The 19,177-nt window shown below is 60.3% G+C and overlaps 1 protein-coding gene across 3 annotated transcripts in view; it reads left to right on the forward strand.

Moving 5' to 3' along the window:
- Positions 1 to 19,177, forward strand: part of elmo3 (engulfment and cell motility 3) — a 215,650-nt gene that overhangs the window by 86,824 nt on the left and 109,649 nt on the right. For all 3 annotated transcript variants that reach the window (XM_085991016.1, XM_085991015.1, XM_085991017.1), the window contains exons 4-5: positions 3,295 to 3,367; positions 5,316 to 5,366. In XM_085991016.1, the coding sequence (XP_085847142.1) occupies positions 3,295 to 3,367; positions 5,316 to 5,366 (124 nt within the window). The remainder of the gene's footprint in view (positions 1 to 3,294; positions 3,368 to 5,315; positions 5,367 to 19,177) is intronic.

Here is a 19,177-nt window from a genome sequence, read left to right on the forward strand (position 1 = left end):
GTGAAGGTGACCAACGGAGCCTTGACGTGGCGCTGTACTTTGGTCTTTTGGCAGACTACGCAGGTGTTGGCCCAGTCGTGGAAATCCTTGTGCATGCCATGCCATACGAATTTCGCTGACATCAGCTTCTGAGAGGCCTTCATTCCTGGGTGTGACAACCCATGTATGGCGTCGAACACTTTACGGCACCAGACGACCGGCACGACCGGGTGAGGGTCCCGTATGGAGACGTCACACAACAGCGTGGTACCTGCCGAATGGAACTTGACGTCGGCCAACCGGAGGCCAGTGACAGTCGTTCTGCAGGCTTGGGCTTCTGGGTCTGAGGCTTGGTCCGCTGCCATAAGAGCGTAATCGATGCCCAAATGAACCGTATTGACGGTCGCGTGGGAGAGGCAGTCTGCCACCAGGTTGTCCTTACCGGCCACGTGCTGTATATCCGTGGTGAATTTGGATATGTAGGTCAGTTGACGTTGCTGTCGGGATGACCACAGTTCGGCAGTCTTGGCCATGGCAAAAGTTAGTGGCTTATGGTCCACAAAGGCGGTGAAAGGACGCCCTTCCAGGAGGAAGCAAAAATGGCGGATGGCCAGAAAAAGGGCGAGCAACTCCCAGTCGAACGTGCTCTACGCTCTCTCGTTCCGCTGTAGTTGACGGCTGAAGAATGCCAACAGCTGCCACGTCCCGTTCACCCACTGCTCTTGCACGGCGCCGATTGCGTAGTCTGACGCGTCGGTGGTGAGGGCGATGGTGGCTCCTGGCAGCGGGTGCACCAGCATGGTTGCGTTGGCTAAGGCGCTTTTGGTGTCATCGAACGCTCGGGCCATGTTGTCCGTCCAGTCTACCGGGTTCTTGCCAGTCTTGCCCTTGAGGGCCTCGTACAGGGGCTGCATGAGTAGTGCTGCCTTAGACACGAAACGGTGGTAAAAGTTTACCATGCCGAGGAATTCCTGCAGGGCCTTAATGCTTTGCGGGCGTGGGAAGGATATCACCGCCTCTACCTTCACTTGTAAAGGAACCACTCCCTCTGCGGTGATGCGATGCCCCAGGAAATCAATTTGGTGCAGGCCAAACTGACACTTGGCCGGGTTGATAATTAGGCCGTGTTGGCTGAGGCGTCGAAAAAGGGTGTGTAGGTGACAGATATGTTTTTCTTTAGCGGGACTGGCAATTAGGATATTGTCCAGGTAGACGAAGAGGAACTTGAGGTCCCACAGCATGGAGTCCATCAGGCGTTGGAAAGCCTGGGCAGCCTTCTTTAACCCAAACGGCATTCGCAGAAACTCGAAGAGGCCGAATGGGGTGATGACTGCAGTCTTTTGGACGTCCTGTGGTTGCACTGGGACCTGGTGGTAGCCCCGTACGAGGTCGACTTTTGAGAAGACGGTGCTCCCTGCCAAATGGGCAGAGAAATCCTGGATGTGGGGGATCGGGTACCGATCAGGAGTGGTGGCGTCGATAGTCGCCGCATGGTCGCCATCCGCCACCAGGCTTCGGGACGATATGGAGGGGTGAAGACCAGGGACTATTCGACCGGCGAATAATCCCTAACCGTTCCATGGTCGCGAACTCCGCCTTTGCAACCGCCAGCTTGCCAGGTTCCAAGCGCCAGGCCCGCGCGTAGACCGGAGGGCCGTTGGTGGTGATGTGGTGTTCCACACCATGTTTCGTGGCTGTGGAGGAGAATGTGGGTCTTGTCAGGTCGGGAAATTCGACGAGCAGACGAGCGAACTCGTCAAGAGTCGGGAAAGCACAGGCGACGGTGCGCGACATAGTGTTACTGCGGTAACAAGGGATAGAATTGAAAGTTGCAGCGTTGATCAACCGCCGGTTCTTCACGTCGACCAGGAGGCTGTTGGCACACAGGAAATCCGCACCGAGAATGGGTTGAGAAACCTTGGCCGTAACAAAATCACAGTGAAAGCATTGCCCCCCGAAGCACACCTCCACTCGCCGTCTGCCGAAGGTCCGAATTGCTCCGCCATTGGCCGCTTCAAGGGCGAGGCCGTGATTCCCTGCCTGCACATCGAGGGCGGACGCAGGTAAAATGCTGCACTGCGCTCCGGTGTCGCACAGAAAACGACGACCGGAGAGCGTATCGCTGATGAAATGCAACTTGCCCGCATTGCCGATTGCCATGGCGGCCGCAGGGCGCCCGTTAGACCCGTTCCTCAGTAGTCGCAGTTGTTTTTTTCGGGGGAAAGCTGCAGGGAGGGCGGCAACGTCGCGCCTTCGCGCCGAACTGCGCGTGGTAGAAACACAGCCCAGCAGGCTGACGAGCTGGGGTGGCGTCTGTGGGGGATGGGCGCCTCGTGGTGGTGCAGTACTACTGCGTTACCGCGAAAATTTTGTCGCTTCTGCCGCGAGTGCTGCGCAGTCTTCCACCTCGGATCTGGCCAGGGCAGCTTGCACCTGCTCAGGCAGCTGGCTGAGGAATAGTTCACGGAATAGGAAGCATTCCGGTTCTGAGCCCAGGAGTGTGAGCATTTGGCTCATCAACTCCAAAGGCTTGGCGTCCCCGAGCCCGGGCATAGCAAGCAATCGACGGGAGCGCTCCGATTTAGTGAGCTCGAAAACTTGCAGCAACCGCGCCTTGAGGGTTTCATACTTGTGCTCCGTTGGAGGGTTCTTGAGGAGGCTGACGATCTGCGAGGTGGTAGAGCTGTCGAGTGCGGAGACCACACAGAGATATTTGGTCTGATCCGCAACGATGTCCCTCAGGGTGAACTGTGCCTCGACCTGAATGAACCACGAGGTCGCTTGCTGCTCCCAGAACTGCGGTAGCTTCAGTGAAACGGCATTGGCCTCCATGCTGTGTTCTTTTTGCGAAAAACGTTCACAAAAAACGGGGTCACCAATGTAGGAATTGACGAATTCCTAACCAATAACTGAGGTCGACTCAGGAGATCAATCAAACAGGTCTTTATTGTAAGACTAAACGAGTTCAAACAGTTTGTTGAGATCGATACAGGAGAACCACGAAAACAGGTCTTAACAAGATGGAGATTCCACGAGGACTGCCCGGACAGTCACGTGGTTTGCGACGTGATGTCATCGCGTTTGCCCACGTTTTCCCGTGCTCTTAAAGGGGCCACGCCCCGTACATACAAACACTACTGTATATACAAAACACAGTAATATCTGACACAATGGTACAGGCTTAGGCTGGTGTTAGAACATCGTTAAAGGGAATTATATACAGTTGCCCAGAGTCATTCAGTGGCTCCGCCACAGCAGGTTCTTTGAAGGTGCGATTTGATGCCCAGTAACGTAATCTTTTTCCTTCATGGTTAGGTGGAACAAGAATAACCCAGACCAGTATGCTCTGCAGTACACTGATGGAATACAAACCTACATCACCGAGACGGTGAGTTACCATCGACATCTCCATGGATACATCAAGCGGGAGGGGGGTTGTCAAAGTTGGAATCTTATTGATATAGGTTTAGCCTCACATGTTGAGCTGTCATCATTTGCATGGTGAAGGCCTCATGGTATCCTTTCCATACGATGTCATCACGAGAACATGGCATGTTGACAGCATATCGCTCTCCAAAATGGTGACAACACTCCTGCTCCCTTTTGATATCCCCTTCCAAAGCAATGTAATGAAAGAGATGGATGAGCTCTCTCTAAGTGCAGTCTTCAGGAGCCGTGCATGCTATGTGGTAGAGAGCAGAATGTTCCAGAAGGGGGAGTCGTATGTACTCACAAGCACACAAGCATTGAAGACATCTCCATTATTAATAGTAAGTGTTGTGAGGGAGCCATGGAAAGTTTGGTCATGTCTTTGTTGGGAGTGCTCAGGGAGGACAGGACTATGTAGCTTACAGCTCAACATGTGAGCAATAACTAGAAGACAGTAACTAGGCCTCGTCTTTAACCTGGATCAGGAATTTGTACACCAGTGGTAAGGAAATTATGCAAAACCTTTATAACTCACTGGTTAGGCCTCAGCTGGAGTAGTGTGTTCAATTCTGGGCACCACACTTCAGGAAGGATGTCAAGGCCTTAGAGAGGGTACTGAAGAGATTTACTCGAATGGTACCAGGGGCGAGGGACTGCAGTTATGTGGGGAGACTAGAGAAGCTGAGTTTGTTCTCCTTAGATCAGAGCAGGTTAAGGGGAGATTTAATAGAGGTGTTCAAAATTATTTGGGGTTTTGATAGAGTAAATAAGGAGAAATTGTTTCCAGTGGCAGGATGGCCGGTAAGCAGAGGACATGGATTTAAAGATAATTGGCAAAAGAGCCAGAGGGGACATGGGGAGAATGTTTTTACGCAGCGAGTTGTTGTGATCTGGAAGGCACTGCCTGAAAGGGCGGTGGAAGCAGGCTCAATAGTAACTTTCAAAAGGGAATTGGATAAATACTTAAATGAAAAAAATTGCAGGGCTATGGGGAAATAGCTGGGCCATGTCACTTTGAAGACGTGCTCCCCCCATGCAGGCTTGATGCCTAGTCTGGACTCTGAGGCTCCACGGGTGAATCTGGGGAGAGGGGCAGGGGTGGGGGGGAGGGAGAGGGGGTGGGGGGAGGGGGGGTGGGAGGGGAGGGGGAGGGGGTGGAGGGAGAGGGGGAGGGGTGAGGGGGTGGGGGGGAGGGAGAGGGGGAGGGGGGGAGGGAAGGGAGAGGGGGTGGGGGGGAAGGGGGAGGGGTGGGGGGAAGGGAGGGGGGGAGGGGGTGGGGGGGAAGGGGAGGGGGTGGGGGGGAAGGGGGAGGGAGAGGGGGAAGGGGAGGGGTGGGGGGGAGGGAGAGGGGGAGGGAGAGGGGGAGGGGGTGGGGGGAGAGGGGGAGGGGTGGGGGGGAGGGGGAGGGAGAGGGGGGGTGGTGGGGGGAGGGAGAGGGGGAAGGAGAGGGGGTGGGGGGTGGGAGAGGGGGTTGGGGGAGTGGGGAGAGGGGGTTGGGGGGAGAGGGGAGAGGGGGTTGGGAGAGGGGGGAGGGAGGGGGAAGGGAGAGGGGGTGGGGGGAGGGGAGAAGGGAGAGGGGGTGGGGGGAGGGGAGAAGGGAGAGGGAGAAGGCGGGGGGGAGGGGGGAGAGGGAGAGCGGGGTGGGGGAGGGGAGAAGGGGGTGGGGGGAGGGAGAGGGAGGGGGGAAAGGAGGGAGAGGGGGGTGGGGGATGGGGCGGGGGGAGGGAGAGGGGGATGGGGATGTGGGTGGAGGGAGAGGGGGATAGGGGGTGGGAGAGGGGGCGTAGGGAGAGGGGGGTGGGGTGGGGGGAGGGAGGGGGTGGTGGGAGGGAGAGGGGGTAGGGGAGGGGGTTGTGTGGGGGTGAGTGTGATGGTCACTCACTAACGGTCTTTTTGATTTGTTGCAGAATCGGCACGAAATTAAGAATGGAAGTATCCTACGCCTGGCTACCGCCCCAGTAAGTGCCTCCTCACTGCTGCACTGAGGGTTTATCCCCTTTTCCAAGTAAAAGTATGGAGTACAAAATAAATGCCCCCATGCCCATCAATCCTGTTCCTCCTGCCTCTATCTCGCCCTGAGAGGAAGTCCTGTCTAGATACGTACTTGCTCCCGAAACAGAATGTTCGATTAAAAATCCGGAGCGTTCTTACATCTTCCACATCTCCAGTATTCCTCTGCAGACAGATTCCCGACCCGCCTGCCCCCACCCGCCCGCCTGCCCCCACCCACCCACCTACCTACCTCAGGAGCCTCTCTGTCCCACGAAGCCCCTGGGCTGCCTCGGTATGTGCCTAATTCTACCATTCTATTGGTTGGCCTCTGGTAGCTCACGGCCAATCTTCAAGTGCGGGTCCAGACGGTGAGCTATTTGGATGTGAGAGGCAGCACCGCCGAGCACGGTCCTGCCCTGCCCCGCCCCGCCCCACCCCCGGCATCCACACGCTCACTCAGGTGGACTTTCCAGCCAGTGCCTGTGGATCAGTCGATCTGGCTGCTTTTGAGGCCTAATGTAGCCCCTCCCCTCCCCTCCCCGAGACTGACTGGCTGTGCACAGCTTGTTCTGGCCTGTATGACCTACATTGGCTCCCAGTCCGGCAATACCTCAATTTTAAAATTCTCATCCTTGTTTTCAAATCTCTCCATGGCCTTACCCCTCCCTATCTCGTAATCTCCTCCAGCCCCACAACCCCCCGCCCCCACCCCCGAGATATCTGCGCTCCTCCTATTTTAGCCTCTTGTGCATCCCTGATTTTAATGGCTCCCCTATTGGTGGCCGTGCCTTCAGCTGCCTGGACCCTCTGGAATTCCCTCCCTAAACCTCTCCACCTCTCTATTGTTATTTAAGACGCTCCTTAAAACCTACCTCTTTGACTAAGCTTTTGGTCACCTGCCCTAATATCTCTTTATGTGGCTCAGTGTGATATTTTGTTTGATAATGCTCCTGTGAAGTGCTTTGGGATGTTTTACTAGTTTAAAGGTGCTATATAAATGCAAGTTGTTGTTATTGTTGTCCCATGCCAGCTGGTCCCTATAACAACTGAGCTTCAGGGGAATCTTTGAACAAGTTTTTATTAACATCGCCTGTCCTGTCGGGGACGGGAAAGGCCAAGTTGTAGAATTCGAAGTTTCGGGAACTAGTTTTTTCCTGGAAGTGTGGCTGGTCATTCACTCTTAAAATGGTGTCCGCCTCACGCTCTCTCCCAACTTGTTAAGCTGCTTTCTGACTGTGCTTGGGTCCAAGATTGTTCCTGCAACAATTGCGGCATTTTCTGAAGAGAAATCTCCGATTTTCCCAACTCTTCCTTTCCCTTCCAGCTGGCAGGAGGGCTCTCAGTAACTGGGTGTGACGGGGGTGGGGGGGCTGTCCCTGGTGATTCTCCCTTCCAGCTGTTTCCTTCCCTGTAAGACGCTCCTGGCTACAGCTTGCTCGGTTCCTTGCTCACTGCACGCCTGAACTCAGGCCCTGCTAATGCCTTTGGCCAGTTGCTTCGACTCATGTTCATGCCCTCGGCCTCTGCTCATCTACACTGGCCAGCGGATTTTGGTTGCCAAGTACAGATTATTTCTCATTAGGTATGCTGCATGAGCCCATCTCAGCTAGGCGGGAGTGTGGGAGTGTGAGGGAAAGACACTGTCTGCGTGTCTGTCTGTAAAGGTGTGGGTGTATTTGTGTTTGTCTCAGTCTCTCTCTTTGCCTCGATCTGTCTCTCTCTCTCCCTCTGTCTCTCTGTGAGTGTGTCGGGCACGTTGTGATATTCCCTCTGCCTGACTATCTGTCCAAAACTCGGGGTGGCCTGGCCTGTGGTCACTTGGTCCTGCACCAGAGAGAGCGTGGTGCCCGTGGACACCTGGTGCGGTGCGGTGCCAGGGAGAGCGAGGTGCCCATGGACACCTGGTGCAGTGCCAGAGAGAGCGCGGTGCCCGTGGACACCTGGTGCGGTGCCAGAGAGAGCACGGTGCCCGTGGACACCTGGTGCGGTGCCAGAGAGAGCGCGGTGCCCATGGACACCTGGTGCGGTGCCAGAGAGAGCGCGGTGCCCATGGACACCTGGTGCAGTGCCAGAGAGAGCGAGGTGCCCATGGACACCTGGTGCAGTGCCAGAGAGAGTGCGGTGCCCGTGGACACCTGGTGCGGTGCCAGAGAGAGCACGGTGCCCGTGGACACCTGGTGCGGTGCCAGAGAGAGCGAGGTGCCCGTGGACACCTGGTGCGGTGCTAGAGAGAGCGAGGTGCCCATGGACACCTGGTGCGGTGCCAGAGAGAGCACGGTGCCCGTGGACACTTGGTGCAGTGCCAGAGAGAGCACGGTGCCCGTGGACACCTGGTGCGGTGCCAGAGAGAGCGCGGTGCCCATGGACACCTGGTGCGGTGCCAGGGAGAGTGTGGTGCCCGTGGACACCTGGTGCGGTGCCAGGAAGAGCGCGGTGCCCGTGGACACCTGGTGCGGTGCCAGAGAGAGCGCGGTGCCCGTGGACACCTGGTGCGGTGCCAGAGAGAGCGCGGTGCCCGTGGACACCTGGTGCAGTGCCAGAGAGAGCGAGGTGCCCATGGACACCTGGTGCAGTGCCAGAGAGAGTGCGGTGCCCGTGGACACCTGGTGCGGTGCCAGAGAGAGCACGGTGCCCGTGGACACCTGGTGCAGTGCCAGAGAGAGCACGGTGCCCGTGGACACCTGGTGCGGTGCCAGAGAGAGCGAGGTGCCCGTGGACACCTGGTGCGGTGCCAGAGAGAGCGAGGTGCCCGTGGACACCTGGTGCGGTGCCAGAGAGAGCACGGTGCCCGTGGACACTTGGTGCAGTGCCAGAGAGAGCGCGGTGCCCGTGGACACCTGGTGCGGTGCCTGTGGACACCTGGTGTGGTGCCAGGGAGAGCACGGTGCCTGTGGACACCTGGTGCAGTGCCAGAGAGAGCGCGGTGCCCGTGGACACCTGGTGCGGTGCCAGAGAGAGCGCGGTGCCTGTGGACACCTGGTGCGGTGCCAGGGAGAGCATGGTGCCCGTGGACACCTGGTGCGGTGCCAGAGAGAGCGCGGTGCCCGTGGACGCCTGGTGCGGTGTGGTGCCACGGAGAGTGAGGTGCCTGTGGACACCTGGTGTGGTGCCAGGGAGAGTGCAGTGCCCGTGGACACCTGGTGCGGTGCAAGAGAGAGTGCGGTGCCCGTGGACACCTGGTGCGGTGCCAGGGAGAGCGAGGTGCCCGTGGACACCTGGTGCGGTGCCAGGGAGAGCGAGGTGCCCGTGGACACCTGGTGCGGTGCCAGAGAGAGCACGGTGCCCGTGGACACCTGGTGCAGTGCCAGAGAGAGCGCGGTGCCCGTGGACACCTGGTGCGGTGCCCGTGGACACCTGGTGTGGTGCCAGAGAGAGCACGGTGCCCGTGGACACCTGGTGCGGTGCCAGAGAGAGCGCGGTGCCCGTGGACACCTGGTGCGGTGCCAGAGAGAGCACGGTGCCCGTGGACACCTGGTGTGGTGCCAGAGAGAGCGCGGTGCCCGTGGATACCTGATGCGGTGCCAGAGAGAGCGCGGTGCCCGTGGACACCTGGTGCGGTGCCAGAGAGAGCGCGGTGCCCGTGGACACCTGGTGCGGTGCCAGAGAGAGCACGGTGCCCATGGACACCTGGTGCGGTGCCAGAGAGAGCGCGGTGCCCATGGACACCTGGTGCGGTGCCAGGGAGAGCGCGGTGCCCGTGGATACCTGATGCAGTGCCAGAGAGAGCGCGGTGCCCGTGGACACCTGGTGCGGTGCCAGAGAGAGCGCGGTGCCCGTGGACAGCTGGTGCGGTGCCAGAGAGAGCACGGTGCCCGTGGACACCTGGTGCGGTGCCAGAGAGAGCGCGGTGCCCGTGAACACCTGGTGCGGTGCCAGGGAGAGCGCGGTGCCCGTGGACACCTGGTGCGGTGCCAGAGAGAGCACGGTGCCCGTGGACACCTGGTGCGGTGCCAGAGAGAGCGTGGTGCCCGTGGACACCTGGTGCAGTGCCAGAGAGAGCACGGTGCCCGTGGACACCTGGTGCGGTGCAAGAGAGAGCACGGTGCCGTGGACACCTGGTGCAGTGCCAGCGAGAGCACAGTTACCGTGGACACCTGGTGCGGTGCCAGGGAGAGCGCGGTGCCCGTGGACACCTGGTGCGGTGCCAGAGAGAGCGAGGTGCCCGTGGACACCTGGTGCGGTGCCAGAGAGAGCGCGGTGCCTGTGGACACCTGGTGCGGTGCCAGGGAGAGCGCGGTGCCCGTGGACACCTGGTGTGGTGCCTGTGGACACCTGGTGCGGTGCCAAAGAGAGCACGGTGCCCGTGGACACCTGGTGCGGTGCCAGAGAGAGCACTGTGCCCGTGGACACCTGGTGCGGTGCCAGGGAGAGCGTGGTGCCCGTGGACACCTGGTGCAGTGCCAGGGAGAGCGCGGTGCCTGTGGACACCTGGTGCGGTGCCAGAGAGAGCACGGTGCCCGTGGACACCTGGTGCGGTGCCAGAGAGAGCGCGGTGCCCGTGGACACCTGGTGCAGTGCCAGAGAGAGCGCGGTGCCCGTGGACACCTGGTGCGGTGCCCGTGGACACCTGGTGTGGTGCCAGAGAGAGCACGGTGCCCGTGGACACCTGGTGCGGTGCCAGAGAGAGCGCGGTGCCCGTGGACACCTGGTGCGGTGCCAGAGAGAGCACGGTGCCCGTGGACACCTGGTGCGGTGCCAGAGAGAGCGCGGTGCCCGTGGATAGCTGATGCGGTGTCAGAGAGAGCGCGGTGCCCGTGGACACCTGGTGCGGTGCCAGAGAGAGCACGGTGCCCGTGGACACCTGGTGCGGTGCCAGAGGGAGCGCGGTGCCCATGGACACCTGGTGCGGTGCCAGGGAAAGTGCGGTGCCCGTGGACACCTGGTGCGGTGCCAGGGAGAGCGCGGTGCCCGTGGACACCTGATGCAGTGCCAGAGAGAGCGCGGTGCCCGTGGACACCTGGTGCGGTGCCAGAGAGAGCAAGCTGCCGGTGGACACCTGGTGCGGTGCCAAAGAGAGCACGGTGCCCGTGGATACCTGGTGCGGTGCCAGAGAGAGCGCGGTGCCCGTGGACACCTGGTGCAGTGCCAGAGAGAGCACGGTGCCCGTGGACACCTGGTGCGGTGCCAGAGAGAGCGTGGTGCCCGTGGACACCTGGTGCAGTGCCAGAGAGAGCACGGTGCCCGTGGACACCTGGTGCGGTGCAAGAGAGAGCACGGTGCCCGTGGACACCTGGTGCAGTGCCAGCGAGAGCACAGTGCCCGTGGACACCTGGTGCGGTGCCAGGGAGAGCACGGTGCCCGTGGACACCTGGTGCGGTGCCAGGGAGAGCGAGGTGCCCGTGGACACCTGGTGCGGTGCCAGAGAGAGCGCGGTGCCCGTGGACACCTGGTGTGGTGCCTGTGGACACCTGGTGCGGTGCCAAAGAGAGCACGGTGCCCGTGGACACCTGGTGCGGTGCCAGAGAGAGCACTGTGCCCGTGGACACCTGGTGCGGTGCCAGGGAGAGCGCGGTGCCCGTGGACACCTGGTGTGGTGCCTGTGGACACCTGGTGCGGTGCCAAAGAGAGCACGGTGCCCGTGGACACCTGGTGCGGTGCCAGAGAGAGCACTGTGCCCGTGGACACCTGGTGCGGTGCCAGGGAGAGCGCGGTGCCCGTGGACACCTGGTGCGGTGCCAGGGAGAGCGCGGTGCCTGTGGACATCTGGTGCGGTGCCAGAGAGAGCACGGTGCCCGTGGACACCTGGTGCGGTGCCAGAGAGAGCGAGGTGCCCGTGGACACCTGGTGCGGTGCCAGAGAGAGCGCGGTGCCCGTGGACACCTGGTGCAGTGCCAGAGAGAGCGCGGTGCCCGTGGACACCTGGTGTGGTGCCCGTGCACACCTGGTGTGGTGCCAGAGAGAGCACGGTGCCCGTGGACACCTGGTGCGGTGCCAGGGAGAGCGCGGTGCCCGTGGACACCTGGTGCGGTGCCAGAGAGAGCACGGTGCCCGTGGACACCTGGTGCGGTGCCAGAGAGAGCGAGGTGCCCGTGGACACCTGGTGTGGTGCCAGAGAGAGCGCGGTGCCCGTGGACACCTGGTGCGGTGCCAGAGAGAGCGCGGTGCCCGTGGACACCTGGTGCAGTGCCAGAGAGAGCGCGCTGCCCGTGGACACCTGGTGTGGTGCCCGTGGACACCTGGTGCGGTGCCAGAGAGAGCACGGTGCCCGTGGACACCTGGTGCGGTGCCAGAGAGAGCGCGGTGCCCGTGGACACCTGGTGCAGAGCCAGAGAGAGCGCGGTGCCCGTGGACACCTGGTGCGGCGCCAGGGAGAGCGCGGTGCCCGTGGACACCTGGTGCGGTGCCAGAGAGAGCACGGTGCCCGTGGACACCTGGTGCGGTGCCAGAGAGAGCGAGGTGCCCGTGGCCACCTGGTGTGGTGCCAGAGAGAGCGCGGTGCCCGTGGACACCTGGTGCGGTGCCAGAGAGAGTGCGGTGCCCGTGGACACCTGGTGCGGTGCCAGAGAGATCGCGGTGCCCGTGGACACCGGGTGCGGTGCCCGTGGACACCTGGTGCGGTGCCAGAGAGAGCACGGTGCCCGTGGACACTTGGTGCAGTGCCAGAGAGAGCGCGGTGCCCGTGGACACCTGGTGCGGTGCCAGCGAGAGCACGGTGCCCGTGGACACCTGGTGCGGTGCCAGAGAGAGCGCGGTGCCCATGGACACCTGGTGCGGTGCCAGGGAGAGTGCGGTGCCCGTGGACACCTGGTGCGGTGCCAGGGAGAGCGCGGTGCCCGTGGACACCTGATGCAGTGCCAGAGAGAGCGCGGTGCCCGTGGACACCTGGTGCGGTGCCAGAGAGAGCAAGGTGCCGGTGGACACCTGGTGCGGTGCCAGAGAGAGCGTGGTGCCCGTGGACACCTGGTGCAGTGCCAGAGAGAGCACGGTGCCCGTGGATACCTGGTGCGGTGCCAGAGAGAGCGCGGTGCCCGTGGACACCTGGTGCAGTGCCAGAGAGAGCACGGTGCCCGTGGACACCTGGTGCGGTGCCGGAGAGAGCGTGGTGCCCGTGGACACCTGGTGCAGTGCCAGAGAGAGCACGGTGCCCGTGGACACCTGGTGCGGTGCAAGAGAGAGCACGGTGCCCGTAGACACCTGGTGCAGTGCCAGCGAGAGCACAGTGCCCGTGGACACCTGGTGCGGTGCCAGGGAGAGCGCGGTGCCCGTGGACACCTGGTGCGGTGCCAGAGAGAGCGAGGTGCCCGTGGACACCTGGTGCGATGCCAGAGAGAGCGCGGAGCCTGTGGACACCTGGTGCGGTGCCAGGGAGAGCGCGGTGCCCGTGGACACCTGGTGTGGTGCCTGTGGACACCTGGTGCGGTGCCAAAGAGAGCACGGTGCCCGTGGACACCTGGTGCGGTGCCAGAGAGAGCGCGGTGCCCGTGGACACCTGGTGCGGTGCCAGGGAGAGCGCGGTGCCTGTGGACAGCTGGTGCGGTGCCAGAGAGGGTGCGGTGCCAGAGAGAGCACGGTGCCCGTGGACACCTGGTGCGGTGCCAGAGAGAGCGAGGTGCCCGTGGACAGCTGGTGCGGTACCAGAGAGAGCGCGGTGCCTGTGGACACCTGGTGCAGTGCCAGAGAGAGCGCGGTGCCCGTGGACACCTGGTGCGGTGCCCGTGGACACCTGGTGTGGTGCCAGAGAGAGCACGGTGCCCGTGGACACCTGGTGCGGTGCCAGGGAGAGCGCGGTGCCCGTGGACACCTGGTGCGGTGCCAGAGAGAGCGAGGTGCCCGTGGACACCTGGTGTGGTGCCAGAGAGAGCGCGGTGCCCGTGGACACCTGGTGCGGTGCCAGAGAGAGCGCGGTGCCCGTGGACTCCTGGTGCAGTGCCAGAGAGAGCGCGGTGCCCGTGGACACCTGGTGCGGTGCCAGAGAGAGCACGGTGCCCGTGGACACCTGGTACGGTGCCAGAGAGAGCACTGTGCCCGTGGACACCTGGTGCGGTGCCAGGGAGAGCGCGGTGCCCGTGGACACCTGGTGCGGTGCCAGAGAGAGCGCGGTGCCTGTGGACACCTGGTGCAGTGCCAGAGAGAGCGCGGTGCCCGTGGACACCTGGTGCGGTGCCAGAGAGAGCGAGGTGCCCGTGGACACCTGGTGCGGTGCCAGAGAGAGCGCGGTGCCTGTGGACACCTGGTGCAGTGCCAGAGAGAGCGCGGTGCCCGTGGACACCTGGTGCGGTGCCCGTGGACACCTGGTGTGGTGCCAGAGAGAGCACGGTGCCCGTGGACACCTGGTGCGGTGCCAGGGAGAGCGCGGTGCCCGTGGACACCTGGTGCGGTGCCAGAGAGAGCACGGTGCCCGTGGACACCTGGTGCGGTGCCAGAGAGAGCGAGGTGCCCGTGGACACCTGGTGTGGTGCCAGAGAGAGCGCGGTGCCCGTGGACACCTGGTGCGGTGCCAAAGAGAGCGCGGTGCCCGTGGACACCTGGTGCAGTGCCAGAGAGAGCGCGGTGCCCATGGACACCTGGTGTGGTGCCCCTGGACACCTGGTGCGGTGCCAGAGAGAGCACGGTGCCCGTGGACACCTGGTGCGGTGCCAGAGAGAGCGCGGTGCCCGTGGACACCTGGTGCAGTGCCAGAGAGAGCGCGGTGCCCGTGGACACCTGGTGCGGTGCCCGTGGACACCTGGTGTGGTGCCAGAGAGAGCACGGTGCCCGTGGACACCTGGTGCGGTGCCAGGGAGAGCGCGGTGCCCGTGGACACCTGGTGCGGTGCCAGAGAGAGCACGGTGCCCGTGGACACCTGGTGCGGTGCCAGAGAGAGCGAGGTGCCCGTGGCCACCTGGTGTGGTGCCAGAGAGAGCGCGGTGCCCGTGGACACCTGGTGCGGTGCCAGAGAGAGCGCGGTGCCCGTGGACACCTGGTGCGGTGCCAGAGAGAGCGCGGTGCCCGTGGACACCTGGTGCGGTGCCCGTGGACACGTGGTGCGGTGCCAGAGAGAGCACGGTGCCCGTGGACACTTGGTGCGGTGCCAGGGAGAGCGGGGTGCCCGTGGACACCTGGTGCGGTGCCTGTGGATCTGGACCTCGACATGGGGTCAGCACTGAGGAGCGGGTAAACCGGGAGGAAAATAAGGATTGAAATGCCGCACGGCTCAGTCTGTTTTACTCTGTTGTAATGAGTGTGACTCCACCGCTGGCCCGAAGTTGCCATTGGCTGGTCGGCCGTGTAGCGTTTTCCTATTTGGCCTTCTCCAGATTGTCAGGCAGAGGGAGCATCACAACGTGCCCGACACACTCACAGAGGCAGAGAGAGAGAGGCAGAGACAGACACAAATACACACACATCCTCACCCACACCCACACCCTCACACTCAGACACAGCCTCACACTGAGCGACCGGCTGCTGGTTGGAAATCGGGAAGGTTTCACCAGGCAAAAGGGTTTCCGTGGCAACCCGCGGTAAATGTTACTGTGTGATGTGGTGTGATGGTGTCGCACGCTCCTCCTGCTCTTGCCCCTGTACAAGCAGGCAGCGCAAGGAGCACACGTCAACCCAAGCACCCCACCCACCTACCCGCCCCTTCAACCACCGTCTGCCCCACCTGTGCCAGAGACTGTAGGTCCCGCATTGGACTCATCAGTCACCTGCAAACTCATTTTTAATGTGGAAACAAGTCATCCTCGGCTCCAAGGGACTGCCTAAGAAGAGAAGACTAACCAGGCCAGTGTGAGCGAGGGGCAGGGACTGAACTAGACTGCAGGGTGGGGGTGCGTCTCGACAGTGATGCTCCTTGGGATGCTTTACTACGTTAAAGGCGCTATATAAATGCAAGTGGTTGTGGTAGGTTCGGTGTCAGAATCAGTCAAACAAAGGCATCAAACGCCAGAGTTCAGCAGAGCCACACTGCCCGGGGGCTGTAGTGAGCCTCCTGGTGTCTGACTGAGGTACTGCACCACTGCTGAATCCACGGATAAATCCTTTTTATAATTGGTTTTTAAACATGATGGTTAAGGCAGCTTGCTTCTGAAGCAAACTGCATTCGTAATGTATTGGAGACATTTGTATTTTTTTTTCTTCAATGCGGTGCTTGAGAACTTCTTAGAAAAAGAATTGGTAACTACAGGACACAAATTTAAAAGTGTCACCAACAAAACAGAGGGAGAGGTTAGGAGAGAATCTGGTCTACGCAGTGGTTTGTAAGGCCATCGCATGCCTGACCAAAAACTGTGGAAGTAGAATTCAGGATAGCTTTTAAAAGGGAAGTGGATAAATAACTGAAAAAGATAAACTAGAAGGTTATGGAGTCAATGGAGAGCTGATGAAGAGAGAAGGCACAGGTGCAATGGGCCAAATAAATGTGTGTATATATATCTATCTATCTTCTATATATATATATATAAATAAGTATGTCTCTCTGTCTGTCTCTCTGTCTGTCTCTCTGTCCGGCTATACAATCAAAATATATCAAAAGAAAGCTTATCATTAGGGGACTCTCATAGGCGTATTTACTTTTTGGTCGGACAAAAATTGTGCCGACGGTATCCAAAAAACGTTCAAAACTCCGCTCATTATCCACTCATTAGCATCAAGTGACGTGAAGGTTGACCAATCGTACAGTCGAGCGACCCGACGGTCGACCAATCGCTGCGTCACGGGGGCGGGTTCATTGCGTCTGCGGGCGGGCCATCCTAGAGTCGAGTGACGTGATGATTGACCAATCCTACAGTTCAGTGACCTGACAGTTGACCAATCGGTGCACGTGTGGGCAGGCCTAATTCTTCGGAGTTGAGGTGAGTGGCCGCCATCTTGATTCCAAACTCTTCATTTCTTTTTCCCACTTTCTGCGTGTTTCTTTTCAAATCTAGATTTTCAGCAAAATAAAAGTTGCTTTTAAAACACAAATTGTTTTAAAAAAAAGTTAATTAATTTGTAAATCTTTTCTCTAACCTCTATAATTTTCCTACCTTTCACCGTTTTTGCAGGCAGGCCTCGAAGCCTGGGCCTCTGTTGCCCAGCCACACCCGAGCTACGCACCTCCCGTCCCGCACAACAAGCGGCCCGCGATCGCCGCCATCTTTCTAAAGGCTGGCGGCGCGGGACTGAGGCGAGCGTAGCCATCGCCGCCATCTTAGTAAAGGCGGGCGGGGCGGGAGTCAGCGCGCGCGTCAACGTCGGCCCGGAGCGCGAGCGAATCGGCGGTCTTGAAGCCGGCTCGGGCGGGGCTCGGGAGAGCGGGAAGGGGGGCAAGGGTTACCCCGGCAACCGGGCCCGGCCCTCTCTCACAGCCTCAAGCCGGCTCACGCCCGTTCCCAGGGCATGGCTCCAGCGCAGACCCAACCGCAATCGGCGGTCTTGAAGCCGGCTCGGGAGGGCGGGGCTTGGGAGGGCAGGGGGCGGGTCTCGGGAAGTGGGGAAAGGGTTACCCCGGCAACCGGGCCCGGCTGTCGCTCACAGCCTCAAGCCGGCTCACACCCGTGCCCGGGGCTTGGCTCCATTTGCGGCCGCGGGCCACTCAACCTCTCTCTCTCCTTCCCTCTGTCTCTGTCTCCTCCACCCCTCCCCTCTCCCCCGTCCCCCTCGTCCCCCTCCCTCTCCCCCTCCCTCTCCCCCCTCCCTCTCCCCCCCCTCCCTCCCTCTCACCTCTCCCCCCCTCCCTCTCCCCCCTCCCTCCCCCTCTTCCCCCCTCCCCCTCTCCCCCTCTCTCTCCCCCCTGCCTCAACCTCTCTCTCTCCTCCCTGCCTCACCGTCTCTCTCTTCCCCCTCTCTCTCTTTCCCCCTCCTCCCTCCCCCCTCTCTCTCCCTCCCCTTCCCTCCCCCTCTCTCTCTCCCCCCTCCCTCCCCCTCTCTCTCTCCCCCCTCCCTCCCCCCCTCCCTCTCTCCCCCCTCCCTCCCCCCCTCCCTCTCTCCCCCTCCCTCCACCCCTCCCTCCCCCTCTCTCTCCCCCCTCCCTCCCCCTCTCTCTCCCCCCTCCCTTCCCCCTCTCTCTCTCCCCCCTCCCTACCCCCCTCTCTCTCTCCCCCTCCTCCTCCCCCCCTCCACTCTCTCTCCCCCTCCCTCCCCCCTCCTCTCCCCTCTCTCTCTCCCCTCCCTCCCCCTCTCTCTCTCCCCCTCTCTCTCTGCCCCCTCCCTCCCCCCCAACCCTCCTTCCCCCTCCCTCCTTCCCTCCCCCCTCTCTCTCTCCCCCTCTCTTCTCTGCCCCCTCCCTCCCCCTCTCTCCCCGCCCCCTCCCTCCCCCTCTCTCCCCGCCCCCTCCCTCACCCTCTCTCCCCGCCCCCTCCTCCCCCTCTCTCCCCCTCTCTCTCTCCCCCTCTCTCTGCCCCCTCCCCCCCTCCCTCCCTCCCTCCCCCCAACCCTTCCTCCCCCTCCCTCCCCCCCTCTCTCCCCCCTCCTTCCCTCCCTCCCTCCTCCCTTCCTCCCCCTTCCCTCCCTCCCCTCCCTGCCTCCCCCCTCCCTCCCCCTCTCTCTCTGCCCCCTCCCTCCCTCCCCCTCTCTCTCTCTCCCCCCTCTCTCTCTCCCCCCAGTCTCTCTCTCCCCCCCCAGTCTCTCTGTTGAGTCTGTGTGTCCCAGTTATGCTTAGGATCAATCACTGGACACAGACAACAAGAATAACTTTTAACAGGTCTTTACTATTCGGAGGTCAGGGCTGAACTGCCCAGCAAATCCCTACACAACACTTATATACCGGTGTGGTCACCACCGGTATTACAGTATACAGCAGCCAAGAGAAAGTAGTACATCTCTTTAAGGTAGTTCTCTTAAGGTGGAACAGGTTACATACACCACAATCCTCCCTTTTTAGCTTAACAGTTATATCCCCATTTAACATAACATAAATATATATACAACTTCATGCAAAACAGTTCAAAGATTCAGTCTCTGAGGAGGCCTCCTGATTCGAGTTGGATAACGCCTTTCAGGGGTCTCTGATTCTCGTTGCTGGGGTGACTCATCTAGTTGGTCTCTTATGGATTGGACATCATCATCAGGTACATTCACTTCTGAGGTAGATGCTTCAGGTTCACTAACTTCTTCCACGGTTGTCTCTGCCGTAACCATGGGTTCGACCCTTGTTCTCGATTCTACCAGTTGGTCAGCATGACGCCGTATTACATTTTCACCAATATCTACCGTGTACATCAGGGGTCCTTGTCTGGCCCGAATTGTTCCAGATTGCCATTTCTCGTTTTTATAGTCCCGGGCTAACACTGGTTGTCCTATTTCGAAACTCCGAGTGGTCTTGTTATTTATATGCTGGAACTGTTTGTTTTCAACTTCCCTCCGCACATTTGGTTTTAACAAGTCCAACCTGGACCGCAACCTCCTGTTATAGAACATCATGGCAGGATTTTGGTTTGTCACTGCATGAGTGGCGTTTCGATATGCCAGTAGGAATTTGTCCACCTTGTGTTGTAGTGGAATCTGATCTTCGCTCATGGCCTTTATTGCTTTTTTGAACGTTTGTACAAATCTCTCGCCCAACCCGTTTGTAGCCGGATGATATGGGGCAGAGGTATAATGTTTCACCCCATTCTTCTTCATGAATTTCTGGAATTCTTCTGACACGAACTGCGGTCCGTTGTCTGAACATATTTGTTCTGGCAATCCACTTCTTGCAAATATCGTTCTTAGCACCGCGATCGTCTTTTCCGAGGTAGTGGTAGTCATCTTAATCACTTCTGGCCATTTAGAATGTGCGTCCACCGCAATTAAAAACATGGAGTCCATGAATGGACCAGCAAAGTCAATATGTACATGTTGCCATGGGGTTGAAGGCCATTCCCATGGATGCAGCGGT

This window comes from Somniosus microcephalus, chromosome 6 (assembly GCF_052327205.1).
Source record: "Somniosus microcephalus isolate GS21.2 chromosome 6, FLI_Smic_1.0, whole genome shotgun sequence".
NCBI classification, from domain to species: domain Eukaryota; kingdom Metazoa; phylum Chordata; class Chondrichthyes; order Squaliformes; family Somniosidae; genus Somniosus; species Somniosus microcephalus.